This window comes from Balearica regulorum, chromosome 2 (assembly GCF_011004875.1).
Source record: "Balearica regulorum gibbericeps isolate bBalReg1 chromosome 2, bBalReg1.pri, whole genome shotgun sequence".
Taxonomy (NCBI): domain Eukaryota; kingdom Metazoa; phylum Chordata; class Aves; order Gruiformes; family Gruidae; genus Balearica; species Balearica regulorum.
In genome coordinates, this window is record NC_046185.1 from 22,282,726 (window position 1) to 22,310,635 (window position 27,910).

At 35.9% G+C, this 27,910-nt stretch overlaps 1 protein-coding gene across 36 annotated transcripts in view; it reads right to left on the bottom strand.

The window, feature by feature from the left end:
• Nucleotides 1-27,910, bottom strand: part of RIMS2 (regulating synaptic membrane exocytosis 2) — a 503,290-nt gene that overhangs the window by 326,723 nt on the left and 148,657 nt on the right. The window contains exon 1 of one of the 36 annotated variants that reach the window (XM_075743536.1): nucleotides 11,311-11,834. The exons of 34 other annotated variants lie outside the window; for them this stretch is intronic. In XM_075743536.1, coding sequence (XP_075599651.1) covers nucleotides 11,311-11,432 — 122 coding nt within the window. In that variant the 5' untranslated portion in view covers nucleotides 11,433-11,834. Of the gene's footprint in view, nucleotides 1-11,310; nucleotides 11,835-27,910 lie in introns of those variants that run through there. One more of the 36 variants, XM_075743540.1, reaches the window with a different exon arrangement.

The window sequence follows — 27,910 nt, forward strand, 5'->3', positions numbered from 1 at the left end:
CATGATTATATACCATGAATAAAATGCAGCAGCCCTGCAGCTGAAAGTGCAGCTAATCAGCGCAAAGTATATCATAGACAGAAAATATGATCAGGTGAAATGGAGGCGATGCTTTCACCGCAGAGTTCATACAGACTTCTGCTGTGATATTGATAGTATCCGTCCTCACAGCTGCTCTCATAAACCTCTTCTTCCAGTTCAGTAATGCTTCTAAACTGGACTTCCCGACATGTTTTGAGTACAGCCAAAGTCCCGGTATATGGTCTATATGCAAAGGTCTCTACTATGACTGTATCGCTTTCATGCTGGCGTTAGTCAATTTGCAATCAGTATAAAGTGCATTAAAATTAATCATTGTAGCATTTTCTTATATTTTTTTCAGTGTAACCACTTCAGTCTTTGCTAAAGCACATTCTAAAAATACGATGCAAAGAAGTGATTAAGTACAAACCTTGTCAAAATAATAGAAAATAAAATTTCTCTTTAGATCTGCTCAGTAAGTAGACTAATCCAGCACAGTGCTGATAAAAATCTCAAATTAATATATTGGCCTGAGAACATGTTACCTTCGCTTGGTTGTAATTATATAATTAAAGTCACACATTCTTTTCTGGAAAATAAAAAGAGCCACCAACGGTCATTAGTGCACAATCATTTGAAAAACTGAAACAAAGACAAGTTATTTGGTTTTAGCTAGTGACATGAGCAGAGAAAGATGCTGAACTTGGAATGAAGTGCATTTTCTTATGCAATAGAATGAGATTCATCCTCATATAAAGTAACCAGGAAAGAAATGAAAGTTTCTGAATTGTGTTATTTAGGTATATGGAGATAATGAAATATTCCACTCTATTGCCATAGTTTAAAGTTTGCAGTACATGAAGGATGCATGACACATGATTTAATGAGGATATTCTATTATTTTGAAGCATTTTCTGGTCAGAGGAGAGAACTGAAGCAAAAGAAGGAAAAAATACAGATAGGCAAGAGAGAGAAATAACACACTGCAACTCAGTGAATAGGTCTATATGATAAACTCAGTTTCCTATCTTATCTCCACACCGTTGCACTCCTTAGATTTCAGTGTACTTTTTCCACACATTTTCATGGCAATTACAGTGAGTTAGCATTATTTTCTGGAAACAAAACCATATCACATCACTAACGCATCACTCTAACTTTGAAATTGTTATAACGAAACTCCCAGAATTCCAGTAAAGCTGATGTATTGCCAAAGACCTGTTAAAAATGTGTTTTTCTTTCTTTTTGCTTTTTCGTTAGCTCATCTCACTTCAGCTGAAGCAGCAGTAGATGTGAGATTAGTTCTCAATCTGAGCTAAACTGTTGTTTCAATATCCACTTTCTGCAATCAAAGGTAAATATACGCAAAAGAGTTTTTTCTATATGACACAAGAACAGTTCAGATATCATCCACATGCGATCACAATGAAATACTGATTAATGTACCTTGCATAACTTCAGCAGAAAAGTGATTATTGAGACAGCGTTTAGACACCAGTGATTATTCAAAAGGTTTCCCAGCTAAAGGTAAGTAGGAAATGTTCAAATTTCTCAGCTGTGTTTATTTCTATATTTAGCTGTGAACTCTGAAATACAGACTTATTCATAGTGGATTACATCAACAGGCCAGAATTCAGTAAAGATCCCTTTGCATTAGTTGCCACACAACATCCCCTGCAAATTAATGGGGTTTTTTTTCTGTGCTTGACAGGAGAACAAGGTATTTCTGTACACTAGGGCAATCTTGTGAGCATAGTCTCGATCTTGTGCAGTTACCCAATTTTTTAGTGTCTCCGTTACACTTGGCAAATATCATCAAACATGCACAACATCCTCACGCTTCTTAAGAATTTCTTTGCAAATACAAATACATTTGCTTTATTTGTATTTGAATAGAGAATTGAGAACATATGTTCAATTCTCAAATTAATGAGAAAAACTTCTGAAAGACCTATCTCAAGATTAAAAAAATCACTGTAGTGAGGACACATCAGCTGTGTAGCTGACAGTATGTAAGGAAATAATGTAGTTAGTAACATGATGTAATTTGCAGCTGGTATGACAGAGGGCATCCTTGGTGCAAGTGAAGGGTATGGCGCAAAATCCTTGAGTATCTCTAAGATATTTAAGTTAATCTCCCACATGGCCCAAAATCTAAAGATGAACCTAAATTCCCAGAAAATAGAATGCGAATTTAATTTGATCTGTCACTAGCATATACTTACAAACCCAGGATCATGAAGACTTTTGCAAATATTTATAAATGAAACTTCAGAGGCTCCCATGAAGTATTAAATATGAAATTTATCCCAGAAAACTCCAGCAGTGAAGTTTACATGATTTTCCTGGCACTACAAAGGAGATGTTGACAGTGGCAGGTGTAGAAATCAAATTCCTGCACCCCTCAGTTCTTTGACGGAACAACACTTGTACCTTCTTCTCATGCTTTATTCTAAAATAAGAGATTTTAATTACTGTTACAGGTACTTCTTATGCACTCTGATTATGCTGTGTCCTACAAATGAGCACAATTTAAAGATCCATGCTAAGCACAAGCAAGATTTTGTGCACATAATTTGAATTGCTGTGGTTTTAATATCGTAATCTTTTCTATCTTCCCTGACACCTTTCCAAAATGTCCAAAAGCATGACAGTTAGATGAAGCAGGTTCTACTGGAAGAGTTCTTGAAAACAGGGCACTTACTTAAAAGCTTTTACTATTGGTTATTTGAATAATGATCAGTGTTAGAGTCAGTGTGATACAGAAGAGCTATAAAATTTGGGTTTTCTCTAAAACTCACATTTTTCTTGTAATTTTACAGCAGAACAATGCCACAATTAGCAGTGAAAAACAGAAGTCCTCAAGTGACTGAAATGCTGACTACCCCTGGGGTCCTCATATCCATGCAAAATGCACTTGCTTTGAGAGCAATCTGAAGGCACAGGAGCAACAACAACAAAAAAATAAAACTAGGAAAATCAAGAAATGTAAAGAGAAAAATTGGTATATAGAAGAGGACAGGGTAAGAAGGGAGGAGAGATTTTATGCTTGCTGTTTCAGCCAAGGTTTTTAATGTTATCCTAGATTTTTTTTTAATTATGTTTGTATATCTATACTTGCAAATAAATTTTGTAGGACTAGAGATGAGTGTAAAGTCTTGAAATTCTGAGGTTCCATCTTTAAGTAACATTTTATTCATCATCTTAAGTCACTTTAATATTTTGAATGTAAAGAAAAAATGCTAAAATATGCAACAAATATTCTCATTTCGTTATTCTACTACTTATTTAATAATGAAGTGAGTTATTATTTACTTACAAATATATGTACATAATACATGCCAAAAAGTCCCATCTTTGGTGGGATTTTACATAGTAAACTTATTTGTGTTGGAATATTTCTCTGTGACTTTATGTATGATTTTATAGGTTAAAAACAATAACTATTTCAATGCAATTATCATAACTGCATTACCTTGCTTGTCAACTTAATTTTCTGCACCTTTTAACAAGGTTATTTTTCATATTGTAATATATATGGCTATTATTATCTAAGAGACATGGACTAAAAAACTATTTTATTGAAAATATTGATGAAGTTTCATGATAAAAAATTATCTGAAATACCAGAAGATGGGAATTTGGAAGTATATTTCAATCAGAAAGATAAGTCCAAAACTGCAGGGAGGATAAAGTGTATTAATCAAGACATATTTCATTCTTCTAAATAAAGACACCATGCAAATTCACTCTGACTTCTGTATGATAAATCCAACTCAATTCTTATTCTAAAACCAATAAAAGTTATGTTTCGGCAATTCAATCTGTAATCCCTGTCATACTTAGACAAATTTGGGACAAAATTCTCCAATACACAACATTTTTATTTCATTTCTCATTCTCATAGTTATTTCTTGTCAGGTTAAGGAGAGGAAAAAAAAAAAAAAAAAAAAAGCAGACCCCAAAAAGCAGCTACCAGAAAGCACAGAAAGCTGCCTTTTCCTCCCCATTGCAAAGCACGTGCCGAAGTGAAGCCAAGGACTTGAAATACTTCCAACTTCTTCTTCAAACCTCTTATCTCAGGGCAAAGCTAAAATGATACTGTCACCTCCAATATTCATCTCGCATTTCACAGTTTTTCAGGGGCCAATATTATTTTTTTTATTCTTTTCCTCAGAACCTTATACATCACCTGAGGCCCAGACACCAATCTTTCTTGAACTGTTTCGAAACATAGTGTTTTCTATGGGCAAACTTTCATCCTACCTTTACAGTGCAAAGTGAGCTGCAATACTGTTCTCTTCCATCCTCCCCAGTTTAACGAGACCTACGCAAACTCCCCAATTTTATTTGTGCTATTCTGTCCACCTGTAAGTCGTAAGAGCAGAGGTTTAAACAGGTTTGTTTTCGCTTCTAATTCTCTCCCTACCCAGAATCACACTATGCCGAGATGATCAAACAGAGAAGAAAAACCCATCAAGAAACAGCATGGCCCACACCAACAGAAGTGGTCTTCCTCCATTCCACTGCCTCTGAGGCAGTAATGGTGGCAGGAAGAGCTGGCAAAACTTCTCTGTCAAGGAATGCAAAGACATATCTCAGTTTGGATAAGGAAAGCTTTGTTCTTCGAAGCCCCACGTTTCTACAAGGTATTATAGTTACTGTTACTGACCTGGTAAATGAAGAGTGCTGTTAGTAGGCACATCGTGCCATAAACGCATGTGTGATTTAACTTACTGACCCAAAAGGAAAAGAGCTAGAAGAATAAAGAAAGGAGCGAAAACAAGATGAGGGACTACATGAGTGCTATTAACCATTTTTTGCATACTCGGTACTGAGCAAAGCAGGACTGGCGAAGACTCTCACCAGGAGTTTTTGGCCATACAGGTGGAAAAACTGAAATATTTGTCAATATGTGTCAGACCAGCTACAGCAAATGGTCTGGCGTATTGGCTTTGCCTCATACCAGTATACCAAACTCTAAACTGGGGCACCGTGGAGCAGATTCACATAGCATTCATGCTAGTTTTACTGGAGTCACAGCACCCTGAAGAGGGTAAAACGTATAGCTGGGGCTAGTTATTGTTTCACTCATCGTAGCTCAATTTATCCCCAAATGCATCTGCTACCTAATCAAGGGTCACAACTAGCAACTTTGATTTCTGAATGTCCGTGTTGGAACATGCAGTTTTCATAAACCACTGGGCTCTTGTCATTGAACACATCTCTTCAAAATATTTCAAGTTGAGTACACAAAATCACTAATCATTTTTTAATATCATGGCCTGTGCATTTTCTTCTCCCAGAAAGATAAGTTAATACCCGCATCTTATGTGGATGTTCTGAGGAATGGCAGGAATTATCTGAGCTATTCAAGAATGGAAAGCAATTCTTTTTATATGTTCCGATCAAAAAATGTTGTATTTGGTAACTCAAATATAGCTTAGATTTCTGTTGCTCTCACCCAAGTGAGGAAAAACAAAATCAAGTTATAAGGCATGTTTAATCATTTCCAAATTTAGGATGATTTAAATTTGTCCATTTAACATACTATCTGAATCGAGATAAATTATCCACCTCTGACCCATCCTCTTTTTTCTTCCTGGTGGGAAGTTAAGATCATATGCCAGCTAGGATTTTATTACCATCATCAGATAACAGCAGCTGATGCACAATGAGAATAGAAAGAAACCTGTTATGGCTGCAAATATCCACAGCTCTGTGAGATTCATGGAGGAAGCATATGTCACCTTATTAAATCTGTAGCAACTGAGGTGGAAGTAACAGAAGGTATCTCTCTCCAGAGCTGGAAGAGATGGGAAGAGAAATGGTTCTGTAAGGAAATCTCTTACTTTTCTCTCTCTGAAAATATCTGTAACAGGATGTTACAGGGATGGTTTTTTCCTAGAAATAGGGATTTAAAAAACAAACCCAAAACCCAACAGCTGCCAAGACAGGATGGAACACAGAACTCTTCTTCTCAGAAAGAAATATCTCTGGGGCAAGTTAGTACGTTCAGTTGCTTCCTCCAAGGGAAATAAAAAGATGAGGAGAAGATTTAAAAACTCATTCTACTTGGCCCACTTTCTCCCACAGCAGCAAATCAAGGGGCAAAAGACGGATGGTGTTAGACGTACTTATTTGCAGCTCAAAGAGGACATAGAGTGCTCTATAAGAGGGACACATGGCAAAGGTGCAAAAAAGACCAAACACACAGATGTAAGGGTCTCTGCCTTTTATATACAACTTGCTGTCCCAACCAGTCTTCCCCTCATGTTTACAGAAGTTTATATATATATATATGTATACACACACACACACATATGCACGCAGGGATTCATCTGAATATGGCTTATGCTTCTAATTTTAGGAAGAAAAAATATAGAGGATCATTTGACATGGATAACCTCTCTGAAGTAATATAAACATCTAGGGCTGGTGTTAGCTTAGTTTTGGAATTCTGATTGTGTCTGATGCAAGACACAAACAGTTGAGAACCGGGGGAAGAAATAGCTTTGCTATGCCTTAAGTCATTAAGGAAAAAAATTCACAGTAGGAATACAAACAAAAGTTCTGGATTTTTTTCCAACATTACATGGTATTTCAGTTGAGAAAGAACATCAGCTGCAAATTTGAGGAAACTATTTAAAACAGGATTATATGGATCCAGTTTGGAGGTAAAAAAGGGAGCAGATGTGAAAATCCCAACAAACTAAATTTTTAAAGGTAGTCATAGGCTGGTTTTTGAAAGTGAGGAGAGGCAGTTTCAGTTATTATTCACTATTTTATGTCAGAATATGGACCATACACTCTCAGTTCTAACGCCATCAGCGTGCTTTCATTCTTGGCACTTCAACTAATAGTATTTGAAAATGCAATATGCTCTCAGAATTAGAGCTTGCTTTGTTGAACTGATACAGAGTCAGAAAAAGCCCTCAAATCTATTCTAGAGAAATATCTCGACAAAATTGTTTCCCAACAAGGAAGAGAAAATGATCTTTTTCCTTCAATGTCAAAGTAATCATTACTTGCACCATGACAAATAACAATTGTGTGTGCCAGTAATTCTTGACATCATGTGATGGCTTCATTATAAAATGGAGCATTAGTAAATAGCTCATAGGTATATTTAGGAAACAAAACAGAAAATTAAATCATGAAAATAAATCATATGCTTCTGCTAAAATGATATTTTCTGTGTAAACATCTGGTTTCACAAACAGGCTAATTTATTAGGTATTTTAGTAACCTTTTGAAAATCAATGTATTTATGTAAAAGATGCTTACCAAGGGATTGAAAAAGTGAAAACTCTTAAGAATCTTTCAAAATATTGGGGTTTAATTTAATAAAAGAAAATACAGTTTACTTTTTTGAACTAAGTGTGCCCAATTTTAAAACAGACCATTCCTAAGTCTCTGCTGTACATAGAATTTGCGAGCAGCCTCTGTACTATTTTGAGGCCCAGTATATTAGTTATCTTATGCCCCTGTGTGGCCGATCTCGACAACAAATTCACTTTCGCATAGCTGTAACAAAGAAGTAACAACGTGTCGTGGGAGAAACTGGGCTTAGGTACATCCATGGCTTTCCATTCTCAGAGAAAAGCTGTTAATATATACTGCAATGGCAAAATTGGCCTGATACTGTTCTGTACAGTTTGTATCAATTTTAGTCACAAAGGATACTCGCCATTATGCAGTGATGTGTTAATCTGAATGTTGCCCAAAGCAACTGTGACTTCGCAAAGCATGCTGCTACGAATAGAGCATCTGACAGCACAGTATCTGTACACTAAACTCTCAGTGAAGAATGGCAATCAGAAAATCCAGCTTATCTGATAACTAAAGGTTTTTAAAGACATTTAAAAACTTTATTTCATTGTCTTCAGTCATTTGAATTAAAAGTATGTCACTGAAAGTCATCAAAAAAATTTTAGAGTGCAAAAAAACTGAAGGTCCTTTAGATGCTGCTTTGAAATTTGGGTGTAATGTAAGAGCTTAGTGTGTTTTCAGAAAAGGTCTCCCAATTTCTTTCCCAATACTTTCTTCTCCCATACACATGGAGAATTTATTCCACAAACTAGCTATTTACCAAATGCTAAGGATGCAAAATGATTCTTGTGACTTCCTGACATGAGGTAATTCTAATCATTTTTCAACAGAAAGCAACCTATTACACAGGAAATAGCACTACAGTCCCCAGCGTGGGTGAAACACAGTTTTGAGGGGAAGCCGTAGCTCTTACTGCTTCACCTGGCTGGAGTTGGTAGTGTCAGACAGAGACGTGCAGGACCCGGAGGAAGGCCCAGTTAACCACCTTTTACGCTCAAAATAGCACCTTACAGCAAAGTGTTGCTGTGTAGCTGGCAAAAGAGAGAACTGAACTGCAATATTCCTCCAACAGAAGCTGTTAGCAGAGCATACCTAAACCCATTTCAGTGGTAAAATCAATCTAACTCAAGAGGAGTTTAATACCATTCGGGTCCTCTCACATCAGCTACTGCAATGCACAAAATACGCAAATAAAAACCCAACTCATTTAAGGTTTCTATGGGAAATGATATAAACCAATTTAGTGTATACTCCTGTTCATGTTTGGTATAATATCAGAAAACAAAGGATGAGATAAATGGCTTTCCTGCAACAAAATCACAGCGTATCTAAACTTTCAGAAGAACTGAAGAACTCCAAGAACAGATGATGTGAAAATTAATAGGAATGTATTTTCAGTTACAGTTATATGCATATTACCTAGTTCCCTATAACTTTCTGATTTATATTCCATTATCTACTGTACTGTTAGTATGCATTAACCTGTTTTCTTCACATTATTATTTTGTGTAAGAAGCAGTTAATCATTCTGTGTTTAATGTCAGCCATTACCTTTCTGGACTCTGACTTTTACTTTTTAGATGTAAAAACAGAAAGAAAAAAACCTTAAAAAGAAAAAGGATCATCTCTTTTTAGTCTGACAAAATATTTAACTTCAAAGTCCGAAGAGGCAGACCACATTATACCTCATCAAAGCAGAATCTTTTACATGCTAGAGGTATTTTTGTTTTCCTTACCACAGTTCTGAAACATTAACTCTTAATGCATGAACAATTAGTTTTTAGCAAGTGTGTTACATTAATTGTGCAAAGCTTTAAGTGAAAAATCTACCTAGAATATACTTTAATTAGCAAAAATAAAAGACATTTTTTTTAATCAGTAAGACAACAAAAAGGACTAGCCTCCAAAATAAATGTCAGCAAGATTTTTTAGTGACTATTCAATAGATGACTTCTTCAAAGCCCTTTTATCCAGATCGTTTTAAATAGTAATACTTATTCAGAAGGAAGGCTCTTTTTACTCAATAACCTTAAATAACTTTCAACTAACTTTAACTTCAGAAGACACAGAAAGCATGACTTAGTCTCTCGTCATCACTGCTGCATATTGTTGAAAAATTGCACAATGTTTTCTTGGGGCCAAAAGCATGGGTACCTAGAAAAACACAACGTTGCTCCTTATAAATATAGAAATATCCTCATCCTAAATAAGATAGCCCATACTAGGGAGGAGGCTGGGTTTCCTAACAATCCTTTCTTGTTTGCCAGTCTTCTAGAATAAATACAAATCTAAATCTCAGGCACAGCAAACGCAATGAAATGATTCTCTGATGTCTTTTGATTTGAAACCGATACCACATGCAGCGTTTGCCAGAGACTCGCAAGCAAAGTACGCACCTAAAAGCACGGTGCACATGTATCTGTGAAAAAAATTAACAAAAAGCATGCACCTTGATCTGCAAAAAGCATGCACTTTGATCTGCAAAAACAGATCCGGAGAATCAGGACTTGGTCTGTAGCTGATTAGAACAGTTGCTAAGGGCTTTGTTGGTTGCTGCAGGCCTGAAACTATGCACTTGGAAATATGCATGGGTTTACAATCACAGTTGATAATACATAAATTATTGCTCCATTTTGTAGAGCTTCAAAGATTTCACCGTGCACCAAAGGGATGTGAGAAAAATCTCATTGACTACAGATTTCATATATATCTAAAAAAAATCTTAATTCCTTAAAGTGATTATGATTACTAAAGCTACCTCCATCATTTTGCATGCCTAATTAGAAATTCATAACCTATATATCAAAACTTGAACACAGTAACATTAAATAAATATTCAAATATTTATAAAGGAAACACCAGCAGTAAGGGAGAGAATCCTTACCACAACGTTCTGGGAAGTAAAATTATAACAGTTTTCTGAAGTATTAAGTGCAAATATCATTGTCTTTAAGAAATAATGTCCCATTTAAAAGGGATTTCTCCCACAGATACAGAGAAGAAAATTAAAATGCTGGATATAGTCTCTGCAATATTACTTCCACCCTTTTTCCAGAATGTTTCCATCAGTGCACTATCTTTATAAAAAACTACAGGATTCTTTTTGTCCCTGATCTGCACTCACACTCTTTTAGATAAAATCCTTAATCATTTTTATTGTTAATATTTAAGAGCAGTATGAAAAAGTTCTAAAGACCAGTATTAGACTATGTTTAATGAATAATGCCACAAAAACGAGTCATTATTAATTCAGTTTACCCCCCCCCAAAAAAAAAAATCCTAAGAAACCAATTTAATAACCATCTCACACCAATAAACATCAACTTCTCCCTATCGTTTCGAATTCCCACAAAACAATAGCTATTCAGAAAAGGATAGCCTACAGAGCTGACTGACCTGCTGCAAAGCATCCACTGATCAGCTATAATTTGGCCAGTTAAAAAGATTATTGCAAAGCGTCGCACACAGAATCTAAGTCTTCTAAAAATAAGAAACTGCTTTCTGCCTGTTTTGCAAATGCTATGCAGGACTACTAATTTACATCTTCCAGCAAATTATGTATGGTTAAACAGACACATCTTTGAGCATTTAATCCTTTCACTGCCACATCCACATAGAAATCATTTTCTCAGACAAATTTGTTTATGAATATTTAATATGCTTTAAGGATTACAGCTAATAATGCTAGCTTCTAATGGTAGCTAATGTATTTGAAAGATACATAACCATTTTAAATATTTTATTCTGTCTTCACTGGCTTTATTTCTGCAGATTGAGTTCTCATTTAAATCCTTACATAAAACAGAAAAGCAACAACAGAAGAGACTCACTGCTACCATAAAAATATTAATATCTAAGAGTGCAATTATGAAAGTACTCCACTGAAAAACATGCAAATAGATTACTATCAGCATAAGCATAGAAATGGTAAGGCAAAAATGTTTCATTTCTACTTACCTAGTGTTGTTCAACGTTTGTCCAAAAAGATCATTTTGTAAAATATTTGGAGGGGATGAGAAAACCCCATGAAAATGAGATAAAACAGAATTGCAGACCTGGCGCAGTGTCTCAAATTGCATTTTCTCTCTTTCCTTCCCTTCTATTTTTCTTCACCACCTGTCTTAAAAGTCATCTATTTTGCACACACCATCAAATGCAAACATGCCAATCAAGTTCCATATTTCTCCTGATCTCTGTAAAAACTGTGCCTAAATGAGCAGGGGCTGATAGTTAATTGTACAGTCATTATTCTTCTAATTCAGTCGTAGAAGATTTAGTACCCGTGCAGCTTTCTCCTGACTGTAGCAAGAATTCTAAACAGCAGTAAGCTTTTTGGGCATTCCCAGCTGAAGTGTGAAGCTGAGCTGCTTTCATGTACTCTACTCATATTTCTCTAAGCCTATTAAAAACACGCAGTGAATAGATGCTGTCGTCAGGAGTTTCAGCACATCTGGCTGCCAGCAATAAAATCTCAGAAGTAAAAAAAAAAATGAGGACAAGGCATCCTCACACTGTTACTACTGTCTGAGAGGAGGAGGATTTCTGCATCTTCCCCTCCTCCTTCCCTCCCCTGTAAAAATGACTAACGTCGGCGACCGTGTATGTAGGGTTTGGGGAGTTTTTTAATGTAAAGACAGCTCTACAGGACAGAAAGACCACTCTAAAAATATTCTTCATATAATAAATAACATGTAGCACTGAGACTGTAACAATAGACCTTTCGTCTCGTATCTGAAAAGCTATACCGTACCTTACATGAGATAACAGGTTTTTCAGTGCAAATATTTAAATGTAATATCAATTCATGACTGAAACAAACAGTATACATTCTGTTCGTAACTACTCTGTTAGGTACTGCACGTACAGCATCAAGGCAATGATTTATCACGCAAACTTGAACAATCACTAGAAGGAATGGCTGCATTACATTATGTACTACATTTCAAAATAAGAAGTCTTCAGCATCTTTTAAAAGTTTATTGCGCAGAATCAGCCATGATGGAACCGAGCAAAATCAATCACTTCTTCGGGTGCTCCATACCTGTCTACTTCCAGGAAAACCCACTGTCTTAGGAGCCTACGTCTCCGGTACGCATACAGTATAGGAAGTCAAAGAGCAAGAAGCAGAATCAGTCATCTAACAGAGCACAGTGAGATTCTGCAGCGTATTATGCAGGGTGAATACCATTAAATGTACAGAAAGTAAGTATCACTGACTACAAAACATATTTTTCCTCTTTTCTTTCAATGCGTGTGCCAGAGGATGACATTACATAACATTACTGAATATATTCTATCATTGTCAAATTGAAAAATAACAATTAAAAAGATTTTCCCTAGAATATCTCATTTTCTATCCACAGCTTTAACATCTTAGCACTAATTACAAAATCTCCAAATAAACCAACATGAAATGAGGGCCATTATTAAAGCTCTTCCACTGAAAGCGATTTTAATCCCAGAAGATATGGGAATAAGCAACCTTCCAGCTAATTAAAGTGTTGTATTGATGTGCTCAGAAGGGAGGACCCATCCAGGCTTCTTTGGCCAGAAGGATGGCAGCTACAATTCAGATTTTCAAGCAAGAAAGGAAATAGGAATTAATTCATTTCCAGGCCCCTCTAAAAGAGATACAGAGGACTCCCTACTAACTCCCATGTTAAATATTAAAAAAAAAAGAATTGAGAAAATATCCGCTAATAAAACTGTTCCCAAAACTCCTGTGAAAACCTACAAAATACTACACAAAATAGTTTTTAATATCTGTTTCTATGCCTATAGCATACAGTGCATTATGGAAATATTTGTTGAAATATGTATTACAATTTGTGGTAAAAAGTACTAGGCTATATGTATGGCAAAGCTGGTAACTGTTGAGATCCTGGAGTAGGAGCTAATGAGTATTTATGGCTATCTTGCTATAATAAAATGAAAATTTAATACTTGGTAACTACCTTGCCTACATTACAGAGAATTCATGTTTGTAATATAAGAAAATTTGCCTTTACATTCATTCCATCAAAAAGACAAAATTTTCATATCTGCTGCAAGAAAGGGAATGATCTTACAAACGATTCAAGCTATGCAAACAATTATTAGTCTCATATGCACAACTTAACAGAGACAATGTTGACCACGGAGCACGTACAAGATCAATATTTTACCATATATTTCAATTTCATCACCATTTTGTTGCATGCCTTATGAACGGTCATCAAAGCCAAAATGCTCCTGTAGTTGCAGCCAAGGTCTGAATTTGACATTCACCTTTCTATGTCTTCATTTTCAGATATTTAAAATGGAAGTTGTGACATACATTCTTTTTTTTTGTAAAATTGTTCTAAAACTACTGACAAAATGGGATACATATTTAAAAGTTCTAATTTTTTCATTAAATTATGGGGTAAGGAATGAAGAGTACTCTGCAGGTATTCATGCAAGTAAAGCCTTTAATACGGAAAAGATAAAAGTAAAAGGATAATTTTAAAGGCAAATACTCCATAGTTGCTACTAGCAGAAAACTGAGCTATAATGACAGGGGGTCTGTGCAAATACACATTTTTTTGGACAGCTGGAATTTTCGTCAAGATTGAAGTTACTGTTGATTAGAAATCTACATTTTTTTAATATCAAAAAAAAAAATTGTAGAGAAAAATAAACAGAATGGTCTTTCTTTCCTGATCCTTCTATTGCTCTCCAAGAGACCCTTCAGCCAATAAACAATTCCCTCCCATATTTACTAAGTAAGTGGCCTGTATTATTGTACTGACCCTATCATGTAGACTTATCACTAAGCCCCCTTCTTAGGTACTTCCACCTTTTCCAAAATATAGAATCATTTGGGCTGAGAAGAATCAAGGAAGCAAAGAGGCCTAGCACAAAGAGGTCGGAGGGGGTGACATGAAGTAGGCTGTGCCCACTGAAGTCCTTTCAGAACCAGAATGGAACTGACAATCAAAAGAAGTCTGTGGAACCACACATAAAATTTATTTCCTATACACTAACATTGTTTGAGAACAAAACAGTAGAGGTACTAGTTACCTTCTGTCAATCTTGTTAGTGATCTTCTAATGTGTCAGTATGTTTTGTATTAACAAGTTTTCTGTGGTGAAAGGCATAGTGATTTAGTGTCATTTTTAAGATTTAGGAAATTATATCCTCAGTATTCCCAGATTAAAAGCCTCATGTAAGAATTCTGAAAAAGACAGGAATTATTAATTTTTCCCCCTATTTGATATCTAACTTCCTTACACTTGAGCTCACTTTTTCTTTTCTTCAGATCATTCGCTCTACATCCTCCAATATCCATATTAGAAGAAAAAGAGGTTCTATATGCACAGGCTTCTTTTTTCAAAACACTCCTAATTGTGTACTTCAATATGGACTAGGTAAGCCAACCGCTTGTAATTGTGGCATTTCCTAACATTTGAGGGCCTGATTCAAATAATTTTGATAATGATTTTTCTTATAGTATTTTGTGTATTTATACTTGCATATATATGTACACACTCTTGCTAATTCTGGTTTAATAATAATAAATTTCATTTCTACACCAGTTTTACAAAGGATTTCACAGATATGAACAAAAAGTGCTTTAAAGATATTGCACAGAATGGAAAAAAAAACTACCAGATAGATAGTCTAAGCAACTGCCTGAGATGGGTGACAGCCTATTTCAAAATGAAGACAAGCCTGGGAAAGCATCATTGGATCCATTAAGCCAGGCTACACCGAGATCCATACAGATACCTATTTCTCTAGCCAAGCTGAATCTTAATAAACACCCTCCAGCTACAAGTATTTTGGAAGAAAAGTTATTCCAGAAAGCTCCCAAGTATGCATGGACATTTTCAATTTATATAAAACATTTATATTTCAAATATAAGATTATATATCTTTGAATTTGATTCCAGAATTCAGAAAGCTCGTAAGGTAAACCTATTATACAAAGAAATTGGACAATATGTACAAGTATGTTATCTCAAACATTACTTATAGGCATGACTTCTTTATTATAGCCACACAGAAAAGACATTTCTCAGAAAGTTGTAGCTTAAACAAGGTAAAGTCATGCAACCTCATTAAAGCTATAGATTATAGCTCATACGGCAAAGATTGTTCTGCGATAAAAGATACTATCAAGTACAATTTTGGATTCAATTCCATTATAATTTACTGTATATTACGTAAGTGTAGTTTGATAGAATCACAGAAGAAAATGGTAGAGATGAGTCACTTGGAGTTTGGGGGTAAGAGTGGGATTTTTTTAAATGTACAGAAAGTCAAACATCTTTTTTTTTTTTATCTAGACACTAAATAAAATTGGGTAATTAACAGCACATAGATTTCTGTAATGCAGCTAACATTGCTCTCCAATATGCCCTTACCAAAGCATTTAGCTAAATATTTAGGATTAAAAAAATTTGACTGTTTAAGTATTCTCATTATGAAAAGAAAAAACATCTGAGCAAATGCTTTTCAGACAGGTAAATTAACAACAGTGGTCTTGCACATTGGATGGTGTTATATTATTACAGTTAATAAGACTGCTCATTTGGGGTCCGACTAGCAAACTGATGCTCCAAGGTGGGACATGGTTTTAAAGGACTAACTTAAATTCAAGGATGGCCATGTCGCTTTGCAACTGCAAGTGTAATGCAACCAGACTTTCTTTTGGGGGAAAGCACGCATTCATTTGGTATTTCATCACATCAATGTTCAAAGGTTCAGTTTCACAAGAGAAGTTTAGCAAGAACTAAGGCAAAATCTACAACTGTAAATTTAATCACATAAGAATAGGAGTCATAGAAGCCAGTATCCTGAATATCTAGGATAGGTAATAATAAAGAGAGGGATGTAGATAAAGCCCCAACCCCAAAAAGATAAAAGTACCTAAATCCAGGCTGCAAGGAAGCATCAGTCTCTGCCCAAGAATTGTAATAATGAATCCTCTCCTTGAGCTGGCGCCTCAGCAGTCATTCAAAATGCACCCTTCTTCTTATTACAGGAAGTCTGGCAGTTAGAACAGCACCTGGGAACATGGAAAACTGAGTCCTACGGTTCTCTTCTGCCTTCCTCAAGTATGCCCATAAAGTCCTCATCAACACCCTCTTGGTTATTCCAAAGGGAATTTGTCTTCGCTGTTGAGGCTGTTCTCTCTCCCGTAAAATAATTAAATATTGAAAGAACTATTTAATTCACTGAGTTAAACATTCATTGAGAATGGAAAAGTGATACTGATTTTATTCCCTGGTAGTCAGGTCACAGATCTTCAATGGAAGATACTGAAATTCCAGTTAAGAGACCAAACCTTACTATAAAAGATATCCACTAACAAAGTATAGTAACATAAAAGACAGTCACTTCATCCTTGTGTTCAACCATGAAATATTGTTTCTTCTTGTTTGCATTTTTTATCTCAGTATCTTCCACATTTCCCTGTCTCCTTACTTTCATTTTTGAGGCATTCCATCCATATTCATATAGTTCTTTTCTCATCTTCCTCCCATTTAGCCATTTAATAGTACTCTATACTCTCCTTTTAGCCTAAGTTACAGATTTTAAACCAAGGATATGAGACTTAGAAACTTGGACAGTCTGTTTGTTCATTTTTCTGTCTGTATTACCATCATCATGATTAATATGCTTGAGAAGACTGGATAATTTTATATGGGCATAATATTAAAAGAGCTAAATTCCAGCAAGCTGTGTGAAAACCAGCACCATCATAGGAGAAGAAAGTCCGTGAGCATAGAGGAAGGGTGGGCAGAACTGAGCCATTACCCATTGACTTTGGCAGCAGAAAGACAGTCCGAATATGGTCAGTAAATAGCAACATCATTGCCGTCTTAAGTTTGACAAAATTATCATAAGTGATAGGAAAAGGTGCTTATGTTATTGTGATCCTCCACCACGTCACAGAGGAAATAGGATTTAAAAACATGAGACACCATTATAGGCTGTATTGATTTTGGTGCTCATGGAACCACCAGTCTCTGTTGTATTTAGCTCCCTCATTCCTCAGTTTCCATTGGACTTGCTGCTAATGGTATCCCATGCACAAAGGACTCACCAAAGTTTATCTCCTGTTCCACCAGAGGTAATACCAAATAATGAAATAATAATAATTTATCCTTAGAATGAGCTTGACAAAAATAGTTGGTCAGCACAAACCTTCTAAGTACGTTATCTATTAAATACTTTAGGAAATGAAGGTAAGTGATCTGGTTCAGGTTACAGATAAGAATAGTGTCAGTGCTCCAGATAAGATGTGTGAACCCCAATCCCTTCGCTTACTTGCTGTATTTAGGGTACTAGAACTTTGCTGTTCCAAAGTCTGTTGAGCTACCATTCCCTGTAGCAGCAACTGTTCCGTAGCCTAATTCCAGTGAGATCAGGGATAACACTGCATGCCAACAGTCTTTGGATCGAGGCCCAAAAGCACAGTTCAGCACTACGCCTCTAGCGCGTTTCCAAATACTGGAACCGCTCTAGTGCCAGTGGAAGCAGTCTGTGCACCGTTCCTCAGTCACAGACGCACCCAGCGACTACCATGACGCTCTGAATGGTTAAGAGGATGCTCTAATTACTCTACTTAAATTCAAGATAAAGTACAAAGATAAGCTGTCAATTTACATTTTGCACCTTTACAGGAATCTGGATATTACCCCCTCCGAAAATTCTCAGAACACAAGGGGGGAAAAAAGGCAAGTAAATGTCTATTTTTTAATGAAAGACAGAATTAACCTTGACATGTATAGTTTCCCAAGAAAGTCAAGGAGTATAGACTGCATCAGACCAAAAGGCCAAGTCTTGATGGGAGATTCTAGATCAGCTTTGGACTTCCTAAGCGGGAAAGTGCCAACTGCCCCTAACCAGGTGTGCTGAAATTCTGTGATGAGACCAAACAATTCATTGCCCTGCGTCTCATCATGGTCTAAGCAAATGACAGAAATAATCATGATCCTCTGATCAGTATGGATTTAAAACTTTCTAAAAGGTGGCAAGCAAGTTAAACATGAAATTTTACCTGCATACTTACTAGTTTGGAAAGAATACATTTTACAAATAAAATATATGGAAGCTGAAATTTTACCTTGTTTTGACCAGTTAGGGCTTAATTAAATTCTAAATCTATGAAAGGAAAAAATGAAAAAATGAAGACTTGTGAAAGTTAAATGGTAGGTGACTTGTTTATAGTAAATAGTTTCAGTGTCAAAAAGATCTACATTTTTTTTAAAACCCAGATAACACAATGATAGGTCTGATTTTGCTCCTTATGCAGATACTAGGAAATGTGCCATATGTTCACTTGGGAAATCCTGCTGTTAGGCCTATTATGGGCACACAAAAACTGGCACTGACCATACAAATTGCACATTCCAGGATGAGTAAGATAGAAGAAAAAAACCCAAATAAATTGGACAAGGGATAGATGAAAATTATCGTTTCAAATCCTTTTTTTATTAATGATGATAGACTATACCACAATACTTCTTGAAATGAATTAGTAGGTATGCCTCAGAACCAGGTATACCACCCAGTATAATTATTTTCAAGCTATCTTTAACATGAATAATTTTGACTTATTGGTTAATTTCTTTTGCTAAACAGATTATGGCTTCTCAAATCTCTCCATGGAATTCTCTTTAATATATTAGTTGAAAGGCAATATGGGAAATTTTATTTAAATATGAAAAGGCATAGAATAGTTGACAATAATTACATGAAATGTTTAATTTTAATCATTTCTCTTATCTCTGTCCTTCTCACCCTTCTGAATATTGCACAATATATACAACTTGCATGGTGAAACAAAAAGCTTCATTGCTAGGGCACATCACAAACTAGAGAAAAAACACACGTTGTATCTTGTGACTTAAAAACATGAAATGATATAGTGTTGAGTTTGAAGGTTTTTTCCAGCACAAGTGGAATAAGGCACTTTGGATTTTGCTATTTTGATAATAATATTATATGCCACGTGACATGCTCATAAAACCAACACTGAACACGAAGTTTTAAGTACATTGTTCCCTACCTCTGGTCTACAACAAGGGTCCAGTGCCTAGTTCCTGCCTCACTTCCCAGATCTGTGCATTTCCAAGTATTCCTTGCTTAGGGAATCCTATACTTAAAAATGAAGATGTTATTGATTTTAGGCAAATTCAGAGGTTGAATTTAGATTGTCTAAATCATTTTGTCTGAAGTGAATAACACAGACACCCCTATTCATTCCACTTGAATATGGATGACTACAGTGCATAGTTTAGAAGCCTAGACTTTTTCTTCCTGTATAATCAATAGAAAGAGGAGCATGAAAAAAAAAATAAATTCATGTGACCAAAAATTGCATGAGTGCCCAAAAATAGGTTTAATGAAGTGTTCTTACGCTTGTCTAAGTACCTGATTTAGGAGGTATGAATATAACTCTGTGGTTGCATTTCTATTGCTGGATCTGAGAACACTTTCCAGTTCCTGCCTTGGCTGTTTTCTGACACCATGTCAGAAAAAAAATCCAGGTGTGCACATTCTCTCCCTTTTTCCTAATTGTGCATAAAGCCAGGCATTTTATGGATCTGCATGTTTTCTAGCAATATTCCTACTGATGGTAGATCTTCCACATTAAAAAAGAAGCCCTAAAATGTAGGGATACTTTTTTTTTTTTTAACCCACTGCCCTGACCAGAGAGACATAATTTATCTAAAAAGCTGGTGGGGCAAAAAATTGCATTTGTCTAATAAATGTAGAAATTATTTCTTCAACCCGAAAGACCATGATTCTAGTTTGTACTGAAATAATTCATACATACTGCTAATTTTGTTTCATATCCGCAGGACTGGTAGGCTTCCTAGAGGAGAAATACATCTGTTTTCTCCATAAAATAATGTCTCTAAATTCTAGGTCATAGAATGATCTTGTAATCAGTTCTCCACTTTCCTCAGAGTGTCCAACAGTTTACTGAAATGGCTATATACCCTAAGCTTTTAGTGTGAATATATACATTTGTGCATGTTCATGCATGAGGTATAAAATATATAAATGAAATTTTTAGAAGTGTTAAAGGAATACTATTAAGATGGAAGAAATGGGCAGAGTTAGAAAAGGTCTAACTGAGCCTTCATTTCCCTGAGTAAAGGAATAGCTGCATTACCTGACAGGAACAGAAAGCTGTTATACTCTGGTTGAATAAGCAGACTTCGTGTAATACACGTTGATGCAGCAGGCTCAATATGCAGTAGATGCTGCACCTTGCAGAGTGCGTAATTTAGAGTAGTATATTTCAACCAGTTTTACCTTCAACTGACTCACAATCAATTGATATTTCTTTGCACCTCATTACAGTACATGAATCCTGCTTTATGCCTCATTTGCAGTTCTGGATGGTTCACCAATGAGATGTGTCTCAGTAGTCAAGAAGTGCTGGCCTAGAACAGAGATTTGATTGATTTTTGAAACAATGCATTGAAAACTTCATCTGCTACAAAAGAGATTTTTGTTCTTCACTTTCACCAAAAGTTAACATTTGCCACCTTTCAAAAAAGGTGATTTAAAATATTACTAACAAAGTATTATGCATGATTGATAATGTAAAATACTAAAAACAGAAGCTGAAAATAAACACACTAGCAGTTTTCAGACATCTGTCTTTCCTTTGCACCTCCGGATGACGTATTCAAGGTGAAAGTTGATTTCCTCAGTGCTCGCAGGCAGTTTGTACTTATATCCCTTATTCTCCATTTTATACCAATTTAAGAGAGGACGTGATTAGCACAAAGCAGACCACAAAAATTGAATCCTACAACAGTCCGCTGATGATTACCAACAACGTAAATGCACCCAGCACAGTGATGACTTCAATATACAGACTCAGGTAAAGAGATAGCGTTTTCTGTGTGAAATACACAGTTATCATCCTTTTGGGATGAGATCCTTTATACAAACACTTTTTTGAGTGACCAGGCTGATCATAAAGCTCCTTATTATGCAAAGAAAGTAACAGTTACATTGATCTTGGAGCCATGGTGGTTATACATTGCAGAAATTGACTCTCATTCCCTGTGAACTGGGAAGTTTAATTAATTTTAGAAATTCCTTTTAGTCACCTGGAAAATATCTTAAGAGATTTATTGCAGTATCTCTACTTTTAGATGACTGATTTGGACCTTAAAAGGCCTCCAAACTTGTGGTGGGTGTCAGTGTGTCCCGATGATCTGTGATGGAAACAAAGGCTAAGATATGTGTAAACTAGAAGATAGATCATTGTCCAAATGACAGTAAGATAAAGATTAGCCTTTTCATTTTGTGAAACAGGAGCTAAGAGAACACATCTATGCACTGGATTGTTTATTAATTTCTGCTGTTCAGTACACTGGATAAAAGTTGGAGCCTTCCATATCTTGGGAATGAGTTCAAAGAGACTAATTTATCTTCCTTTCATGTCATTATAAGATTTATGGTCTCCTGGGTTGCTCCTATCTTCAGCTGATTGGAAGACCAGAATAATATTTTCCTGATGATCACACACCTCTGGAATTCATTTCCTTTGACAGTGTCATGGAGCCTGGCTTTTGTAAGCATTAAGGCAGTGTAAATATTTTACTTTGGAAAGATTTCCATTTAATACTGGAGTTTTATGTTAGTGGAGTAAAGGCAGTCCTGGCCATTATGTTAAAAGCTTTGGGGAGGGGGTTAGGGTTAATTTCATAATTGATTATCATAACTATAAGGCTTCATGATACTTGGTGATATATCACAGTATAAATTTCCAAATATATCTCATTTTCAGAGAGAAAAAATTGCTTCTGACAGAAGTACCCATATGCCATATAAAGCATGAAATTTAAAACGGTTGTGTTGAGGGAAATCTCCTGGTTTAGTTAGCTTCACCAGGCTTAACTCTGAAAATAACTGACAGCTTTTGTGAATACCTACAAATGGAAAACAAGCATTCTTATACATGTTCTTAATTACTTGAAGGAGGAGCGAAGAATTAAAGTAGGTAAGAATGAAAGGTCCTGATCTACGCCAATGCATCAGTCATTACTGAAATGTAGTTTATCGTCATCCAAAACAAGTTTCTTGAGGAGAAGAAGCTGAGACACTGCTAGTACTGGCCTTACTATCCAAAGCTCCAGAGTTTGTTTTGAGTGAGTCTCATCTACAAAGTATTTCTCCCTTTGCAATTGTTTAAGTGACATTCCTTACTCTTTTCCTTCTCACTCTGATTCTCAGGGTCTTTATAATTGATGTTCTCATTTAGGGAAGAATCTCTGCATCAAAAAAAAAAAAAAAAAAAATCTGCTGAGTAGCAATTAAATTATTTTGTATTCAAAGATCCAATTTCTTGCTTCAAATATTGATACATATTTTCTAAATGAAAATAAATTCTCTGATCATTGTATTTACTTGAGCTACGAGACACAGGAAGCACCCAAAATATACATTGTTTTTTATGAAATACAAACCCAAGTTTCAGGTTTCTTTCAAGAATTCCTTTTTGTTCCAACCCCTGTTAATGAATGGTACTGGAAGATGAATCATTACATGTCCATTTTAGAAATAAAATGCAATTATCTCAGCATCATGAGGAGGTGAAATTGCTGAACTAACTATTGAGTTGTTTAATTTTTTATATTCAAGAAGTGAGATTCCCCTTCTAGCTTAAATATTTTTCACAGTTCTAACTGGAGCATAAAGATACAACTGAGGCAGGTCCATTTTTGTCAGCCCAGCACCTCATGCCAGAGTCAACAAGATTTAATTAAAATTAATCTACCTCTGGGAAAAAAAAATTGGGTTTGTGCACTGATTTGGAACTTTAGAATGCAATGTCCCTCTGAAGCTTCCCAGTTTATTTGGAATTACAAAGAAAATCAGATGCTTTCTGCTTTAATCTCATCTGCCTTGATGACTACTTTTTTATTTATTTTTTTTAAGTGATCATCAAGGAAGTTTATCATTTAAAGTCCAGGATTTTCACAAAGTCATTACAGAATATAACCTCTTGCAGCTAAAATGCATTGCTTTCTATCAAGATATTACCATAAGAACTGTTGTCGTTGCTGTTTTCTTTTTGCCATAGAAAATGGGGTTTCAGCAGCAAAGTTCGTAGTTTATCCTATTACAAGCTGCATAATAAAAACTTACTTTGGCAGATAAACTACATCTAGGGACCCAGTCAAGCATGTAATATCAGCTGACAAAACACTGGACCAGAAATTGGGAAAACTGTGTTTGGAGCAACTTAACCTCCTGTTATTCTATGAAGATGATACACTTACTGAAGTTCCTAATAACATTTCCAGGAAGCACAGTGCTGCAAAAATGGGCACTTTCTGATGTCATTTTCTGAAACAGCAGGGCGTGATTACAGGGGACAGCGCTGCACAGTGCAGAGATGCCGAAACAAGTTGCATATACACAACCCACTGCATACCATACATAGATATTACCTTGGATTTTAAAACTCCACTCTAAGTTAAGAGTCACTGACTTCAGGTCACCTACATTTTCTACTTAACTTGAAATGACATTGTATAGAAACAAGGAATCATCATAGAATCATTCTGGTTGGAAAAGACCTTTAAGACCATCACCAGGTCCAGCCGTTAACGTAGCACTGCCAAGTCCAACCACTAAACCGTGTCCCTAAGCACCACATCTACACGCGTTTTAAATACCTCCAGGGATGGTGACTCAACCACTTCCGTGGGCTTAGCAACACTTTCAGTGAAGAAATTTTTCATAATATCCAAGTAGTCCTGCACTACCTTGCTGGAACAGGTCTCTATTCTCTTAAAATGTCTGTGACTGTCTTCCTTTTGGTTAGCAAAGAACGCAGTGAGGCCTGTTCTTACCGAAAGGCACAAAACTAAGATTTCTCAAAGCTTAGGAGAGAAGCTTCCTCTTACTTTACCAAAAATCTGAAAGGACATTTGTGAATGGTTGCAGAATTGTTGGAAATTGAGGAAGAGAGGTGAGCTAGAGCTAAGGGAAAGAAAAAGAACTGAGTTAGAGAAGAATAGAATGTCTGTCTTAAAGTGAAGGGGTACCATGGGTATATCTTTGAAAACACTCCCAATGTCTAGCCAGAGTTTGATAAGAACTTGCACCACTGAGAAAGAAACGATGATACACAAAATAAAATGAGCTAATAAAATAAATACATAACTAGATAAAGACATTCCAGAGAAGATAAAGGGACAAACAAGAATTTGGCTTGAAGAAGGGGCAGAAAAAGAAACAGAATAATCAAGCTAAAGTCAAGGAAGAAAACAGAATAGTATTGCTTAATAATGTAACTTTTAATTATAAAAATATGGTCACCCTGGTCCTATTACAGTCATTTTTTTATAATATTTTTTCCTTAGATCTGACTTAATAAAATAGATTGACATTTACTAAAATTATTAAACTTGCCACGTAAAAGGCAAATGACAGCTAAATTGCACTACAGAAGTGATTACTTTATCATTTGTGACTTCTAGAGGCACAAAGAAAGAGCCAAAGAAAAAGTTTGTACCAGTAACAATTATTCATTCTCATATTTTATTTTAATTCTGTCTATATAGATATGGTAAAAAGTATGAAAATAAAAGGCCATTCATTGAAATGCCTTCTGCAGATTCCAGAACCACGCTACTGCCAGAAACTACAAACTTGTGTTAGCAGAGTCCTTCATTAAATGTTAGCCATTTCCCCCAGCTGCACTCCGCAGATGTAACTTATTCACCTTTACACACCAATTTTGTAAATATGAAATTCAAACAAAATCTGTTATTTATTCTTCTGAAGAGAAATTAGCCTCCAATGAACAGAGCACAGCACAACTAAGGATTATGAACACACAGTGAGCTCTAACATTCATGTTTGTGCAAGGTCAACAAAACAGCTCTTTACAAAGACAGGCTCAACCCAGAAAGGTACTGGCCTTGTTCATTTAAAAAATGAAATTCAAAATGCTACTACCTTCAATTTTTTTTCTGGTATTGTTTTCTTTCAGGGTCAATTTAGCTAAAAGCAAAACTACATTTAATTCCATAAATGTTAGCTGCAGTTAGCACTTCATAAAAATGTTCAATATTCTGATACAGCTGAGATCTGTGTTTACAGATTTAGACTGTTAATGGTCTCGTAGCACAGTTAAAGACATAGCTGTGACATACAGAAGCATAACTATGCAATGCAAGGTGACATTCTGCTTCAAAGATACCAAATATCAGCACTGAATATCAAGACTTCCCTGAGCTCATTCTGTGTAAGAGTGAGAGAAGTCAGATAGGAAGTGCTAGTTTACAGTAAGCGGTATGCAACAAATATGCATAATTAAGAAAAAATCAAGTAATCAGTAACAGTAAGCAAAATACAAACATCATGTTGCAATGGAAGTATTTTTGAAAAGGCGCTCTACAGTAAATTGTGAAAATGAAATTCCCTGAAACCAACATGAGATTCGCTCAGTGCAGAGAATGATTACAGCTGAGTTCAGGTTGTCACTTAAAGCTGGAATTCAATCTCTTTGTTATGTCTTTAATTAAAATACTCTTTAATGTTTGAAAAGAAACACGGCAGTTTCAGACTGTTTATTAAGGTAGGTTAGCTACGTTTAGGGACATTTCTTCTCTTTCTCTCTTCTCCAAACAGATTAGCTTTCCCTAAAAAAGGATCCCAAATTGTATCTACCGTTGGTCAGAGGCCCAACGCCACTCAGTACAGATTCTACAGCTAGATAAAAGCTGGCTTTAACAACAACAAAAAAAGTAGTAGTATTTCTTGTAATAAAACATAATCAGAAAAAAATCCAGAGCAGCTAGCTTATTGGTTGTTCTGCTACTTTGAGGAAAATAAAAGTGGAGGGAGGGAAGCAATGCACAACTCAGAAAAACCACAGTGAAGGGACAGTGTGGCTACACATGCCTGGCATGTTGCGCTGGTGTCACTGTTCACGTGAGTGGGAGACCCACAAAGCCGACGTTAGGAGACAAACAGAATTGTACAAGTAGTTTTGTTTCTCGGAAGACAGACAGTTCTGCAAAGGTAATGGAGAGAAAAAGCTCCCCCTCTTTTCCAGAAGTTAGAATAGAAAGGAGATGCTACAACTCGTTGCAGCCTATTAATAACAGGTAGAAGCATAGTACACCTCCTATAGGTAGTCTGGGCTGTTAGTAGACAATGTCAGCAACATTCAGGAACTTTTTACAGAGACTCTGCATTACAGATGGTACCAAACTTCTTACTCATCCTCATAAGTAGGTGTAGCTTAATCCTTCCCATAAGTGTCTAATTATTTCATTAAAATTTCTGCACAAAGAATATTGATTCAATTTTAAACTCAACCTGCAAAACACTTGTACAAAGTGTTAGATTTATTCGTGAAGTGAAAGAATATAATAATGCTTTCTCAGCAATTGTAGGGGTTTTCTACTGCAGTGGTCAACAACGTTAAAAAAACCAAATTCATGTCAGTTAATTCTCACATAAAGAATTCTAAAAAGTTCAGAGACACTGTTGTCCTTAATGGATACTTCTGAGCACAAACAAATCTGCACACAGAATTGTCAGTCTGACTCCTGGATACCAACTCCCTTACTTTAAACACTGTCTCTATACAATTATTTTAATATTTCTCACTGTCTGTAAATATGGCAGCAGGTAGAAAAAAGCAGGTAAAAAGTTAAAATGCCTCTATTTTACTTGAGATTGCTTTCAAATATGCTTAGTTTCCACAGGTCTGAGCAAAGATTGTTCGCTTTTTTAAGACATCTGAGCTAAAGATCTCTCAACTCAGGTACTCGGAAACAAACAAAATCAGAGGCTGCCCTACAGTGCTGTGTCATAGATGTTGCAGAAGGAAAATAGTGAGAATCTTGGGAAATGGCCAGTTTTCAGCCTTTCAGAAAGAAATGTAATTGAGTGGTTCTTTAACGTTACATTGTTGTACGTTAAATTGCAATTGACTGCCATCAGTGGTGGTCTCAGTATCAGTTGTTCATAATCCAGCAATTAAAGAAGAGACATTTGAAAAAGTTATAAAATGAAACAGATGGACACACATTTTCATTTATTTAATTCATGCTGCTCTCTGATGTTTCTCAGCTAGCTTATGCCTGCTTTTTCCTCTCTCCTCCTCTTCCCTCTTATTTTGGTCTCTTTTTCCTCCCTGTTCACACCCCGACATCCCCAACTGCAGTCCCAAAAGACAGATCCTACGCTGCCAACTCATACTGGCACTCCTTCCAAGAACGGAATCAAAGGGACACAGAGGACCACTTTCATTCTACTGCCATTGGTAACGCAATAGAATAAAACCTTTAGATGTGGAAAACACCTGTATACATTCCATAAAGAATATACGCACAAAATCTGCATCTCCAGACCCAAGTAGCCTCAATGGTCTTGTTTGCAGTTCTTACTCAGAATAAAATGCGTCCTCCAAACCCACTATGGTGTGTGGAAACCACCATAAAATCCTCTTTTTTTCTGAGATGAAAGGGATCATAGAAAATGAACCCCCAAAATACATATGTATCTTTGAAAGGAGAAGGGAAGGAAGAGG